General features: G+C 39.7%; 1 protein-coding gene across 1 annotated transcript; it reads left to right on the top strand.

The window, feature by feature from the left end:
- The first annotated feature begins 391 nt into the window (after positions 1 to 391).
- Positions 392 to 3,257, top strand: LOC105467999 (gamma-crystallin D). The gene is made up of 3 exons (XM_071072473.1): positions 392 to 467; positions 578 to 820; positions 2,919 to 3,257. Exons 1-3 carry the CDS (start codon positions 459 to 461, stop codon positions 3,189 to 3,191), a joined length of 525 nt encoding a protein of 174 aa, XP_070928574.1. The 5' UTR covers positions 392 to 458; the 3' UTR covers positions 3,192 to 3,257.
- The last annotated feature ends 1,275 nt before the right edge of the window (positions 3,258 to 4,532 follow it).

Here is a 4,532-nt window from a genome sequence, read left to right as displayed (position 1 = left end):
TAATACTGTAGTTCTGACAGATTAATTTATATTTGCCTTATTAAGAGTCTTTGCTTTTTCTGCTCCCCGACTTAAACTTTTTTTGTTTTTCCCCAATCTATACAAACAAAAGCGTGAACTATATGTGAAATAGCTGAAGCTCCACTTCTATTATAAATAGACAATGTCCCAAATTACCTTTTTACAAACATTCTCAATAGCATCAGCCAATGATAGTAATCCGAACACTCCAGAGAGAATGGGACCAAAATCCACAATGAGCCCCGCGGACTAGGACAGCAAAGAATAAAAAGAGAACACGAAAATGCCCTTGCTCCCCTCCGCGGGCCCCTTTTGTGCGGTTCTTGCCAACGCAGCAGCCCTCCCGCTATATAGCCCCGCCGCGCCGCCGCCCCACCCGCTCAGCCCCGCCGCGCCGCCGCCCCACCCGCTCAGCCCCGCCGCGCGTCCAGCCAGCCATGGGGAAGGTGAGCCCAGCCCGCGCCCCGAGCCCCGGGAGCTTCCTGTATCGCGGGGGCCGGAGACTGGGGCAGGGGCAGGCCTGTGAGCCCTCGCCTTGCCTCGCCTTGCCTTGCAGATCACCCTCTACGAGGACCGGGGCTTCCAGGGCCGCCACTACGAATGCAGCAGCGACCACCCCAACCTGCAGCCCTACTTGAGCCGCTGCAACTCCGTGCGCGTGGACAGCGGCTGCTGGATGCTCTATGAGCTGCCCAACTACTCGGGCCTCCAGTACTTCCTGCGCCGCGGCGACTATGCCGACCACCAGCAGTGGATGGGCCTCAGCGACTCGGTCCGCTCCTGCCGCCTCATCCCCCACGTGAGTGCAGCCTCATGTCAGGACCCAGGCCCTCAGGACACTCACTGGATGGTTTCAAGAAAAAGTTAAACATTAGCAGTAGTGATGAGTCACAATAACTGAGAGTGGACAAAAGATGAACTATAGTGGATTAAGTCAATAGAGTTTGCCCCTCACAAAAGCAAAGTGTTACCCAGAAACCAATTAATCACAATTAATCCACAAATATTTATTGAGTAGGAATGTGTCGCCTGCCCTAGGGATTGTATAAGACTTAAAAGTCCTGTTCTGGAATCATTTAGAATGGAGTTGTAGAAAAACCACTAATACCCAATAGAAGAATAAATGCCAGAGGGTACGGCAGTTACTAAGCAAACAGGGTAATTTCTTTTGAGACTTTTTCCCCTTTTTGCTCCTCTCTTGCACATTTTGGGTTTTCCCAGCCTATATGAGTAAGACTTTCCTTCAATGGAGAGCAACACAGATATTTCACACAGGTGCCACGTATATCCCATATGTGTGTGAAAACACTAATGTTTATGAAGAATTCGTCCTTGGACTTACTGATTTATTTCCCCATTTTTCTTCATTGCATTCACAAATTATTGACTTATAATTAATTGTTCTTTAATACATTACCTTAATATTTAATATTTAATAGTTTAATATGTTTAAAATACTTCTATTTTAAAAAGAAGGCTTATATATTTAACATATGATATTTATCTCATTTATTTAAATGATGCATTATCATTTAATTCAGTATATTAAATGATATATTTAATATATTTTAAATACTTATATTTAAAATACATATTTTAATATTTTAAATATATTTACATTAAATATATTTAATGAATATAATGTATTTAATAATATATCTAGTTAATATATATTTAATATGTTTATATAACTATATAAATTATATTATATTTTAAATATATTTTAATATATTTTTAATATGTTTCATTTACATTATATTTATTTTGGGGGGGTTGTGGTTTTGTTTTGTTTTTTTGAGACAGAGTCTCACTCTGACGCGCAGGCTGGAATGCAGTGGTGAGATCTCAGCTAACTGCAACCTCCGCCTCCCGGATTCAAATGATTCTCCTGTCTCAGTCTCCTGAGCAGCTGGAGTTACAGGAGCATGCCACCACACCCAGCTAATTTTTGTATTTGTATTTTTATTTATTTTATTATTATTATTTTTTTTTTTTTTTTGACAAAGTCTTGCTCTGTCCCCCAGGCTGGAGAGCAGTGGCATGATCTTGGCACACTGCAACCTCTGCTTCCCGGGTGCAAGCAATTCTCTTCCTAAGTAGCTGGGATTACAGGCACGCACCACCACACCTGGCTAATTTTTGTATTTTTAGTATAGACAAGGTTTTGTCATATTCATCAGGGCAGTCTTGAACTCCTGACCTCAAGTGATCCACCCGCCTTGGCTTCCCAAGGTGCTGGGACTGCAGGAATGAGCCACTGCCCCAGCCCTTATATTTGTGTATTTTAAATATATTTTATTTATGTTTTAGTAAAAGTTATTTTTAAATAAAATGTAATTTTTAAAATAAATATAATCTTAATTTATACTTATAAAATATAATTTGAATATAATTATTAAAATAAAATATAATTATTTTAAATAAAATATAATTTTATATATTTTATAATATATTTTAAATATAGTATATAATTATATATTAGATATCATGTATATTAAAATTATACATAATTTAAATACATTTCTTTATAATTTAATGTTTATTTTAATATTAAAACATTTCTTCAAAATGGCATAAAATAGTAATAAGCTGTTACAGGTTTGGGTTTGTGTGTGTACAGGATACTGAGCATAGGAGTCAGCTTATGCTGAGAAATAGCTGAATATATTAAAGAGTGAGATTTCCTTCTCAATTTCTTCACCACACTTTATAATCTTGAAAAGGTACTGAATTTCTGCCCTCGGTAATGAGGAGTTTATAAATATTCAGAATTAATTAAATTTTGCCATGTATTTCTAAATGACTTGAGCAGGTGCTCACCAAGCTGGACTGCCTGACAATGCATTGGAATCGTTTCATGGTTGCTTTTCTCCTCCTTTTATTTCTGGGTCTGCCAGGCTGGCTCTCACAGGATCAGACTCTATGAGAGGGAGGACTACAGAGGCCAGATGATAGAGTTCACTGAGGACTGCTCCTCTCTTCAGGACCGCTTCCACTTCAATGAAATCCACTCCCTCAATGTGCTGGAGGGCTCCTGGGTCCTCTACGAGCTGCCCAACTACCGAGGACGGCAGTACCTGCTGACGCCAGGGGACTACAGGCGCTACCAGGACTGGGGGTCCATGAATGCCAGAGTGGGCTCTCTGAGGAGAGTCATAGATTTCTCCTGAAATATGTCCTCCTTTGTCATTTCTTAATTTGGAAACTAATAAAATATTTTCTGTGTGTTCCTGGCACTGATTTGCTTGTGTCTTTACTGTGCCCTACTTCTATCTTATTTTATTTACACACACAAGGCAAATGGCAACCAAGATGTGTAATACATAGATAAAGGAAGTTCTCACAACAGAAAGACGTCTTTATATTAAGTAGAACTTAACAGTTTGCCAAAGTTTCATAGTACATTACCTTATTTGATTCTCTGGCCTTTAAACAGCTTGCCGCTTCAAACCAGATTATCAGAAATCTGTTTAGATTTCAGTTTTTCTCTGAGGCGTGAGGACCTGAAAACGTAGGTTCAGATAGTGTGACGAACTTTTTCAATCAGGGATTCTGAACCTGGGTACCATAAGGCACGTCCATTTTTGAATTCTCTAAAATTGTATGCAAAAGTTGAGTTGACAAATCTCTGTCCGGCTCCCTTACTACAGAGGTGGCCATGTGGCCGCCTTCTGGCCATATCGAATCGTAAGTGAGAAATGATGATAGGGAGGGAGAAGAGACGGTTCTGTAAAAACTTTTGCCTTTCTCATGAAAAGGAGCAGATGACCTTGGTGCCACAGTTCCCTCTTATTTCTTACACTCAAGAAATGACAGCTATGAGATAAAGGCCAGGAGAATTTCAGAGATGTTGGCCTAGATGTGGCTGAGCCCCTGGACCATGCTAACAACCTTTTACCTTTAGACTTCTTACAATGGCAGTCAAATAAACCACATTTTGTTTAAGCCTCTGCTATAGGGGCCGGGTATTCTGTTATCTGCAGTTCAACACACATTTCTAGCTGATGTAGAGTATATGTGAGTTTTCCTTAGGTAACTGTACAGAATTTTATTTAGAGACATTCCTAATTTTAAAATGAAAAAAAGAAAAGATGGGAGCTAAATGATGAGAGCACACACGTGGTCACAAAGAAGGAAACAGCAGACACTGGACCTGTTTGAGGGTGAAGAGTGGCAGGAGGGAGAGAATCAGAAGAAATAACTATTGGGTACTAGGCTTAGTACCTGGGTGATGAAATAATCTGTACAACAAACCCCCGTGAACAAGTTTACCTGCATAGTAAATATGCATATGTACCCCAAGCCTAAAATAAAAGTTGAAAAGAAAAAAAAAAAGGAGTGGGGGAGGAGAGAAAAAGAAAGAAAGGGAGGGAGGGGGAGAGAAGGGCCATTATAGAACATTGTAGTTGTAAGATAAGATGGTTAATATATTTTAAATCTGTATATCATCTAACCTAGATAACTCATTTTATGTAGAGTAAACTGAGGTCTAACTCCAATGTCACACTCAA

The sequence above is a fragment of the Macaca nemestrina genome, chromosome 11 (genome assembly GCF_043159975.1).
Source record: "Macaca nemestrina isolate mMacNem1 chromosome 11, mMacNem.hap1, whole genome shotgun sequence".
In the NCBI taxonomy this organism is placed as follows: domain Eukaryota; kingdom Metazoa; phylum Chordata; class Mammalia; order Primates; family Cercopithecidae; genus Macaca; species Macaca nemestrina.
Note: the sequence above shows the minus strand (reverse complement) of the source record. Positions and strands in the feature narration are given on the sequence as shown.

Coding starts and splice junctions, on each gene's coding strand:
- LOC105467999 (XM_071072473.1), top strand. Junction 821..2,918: donor CCTGCCGCCTCATCCCCCAC/GTGAGTGCAGCC, acceptor TGGGTCTGCCAG/GCTGGCTCTCACAGGATCAG.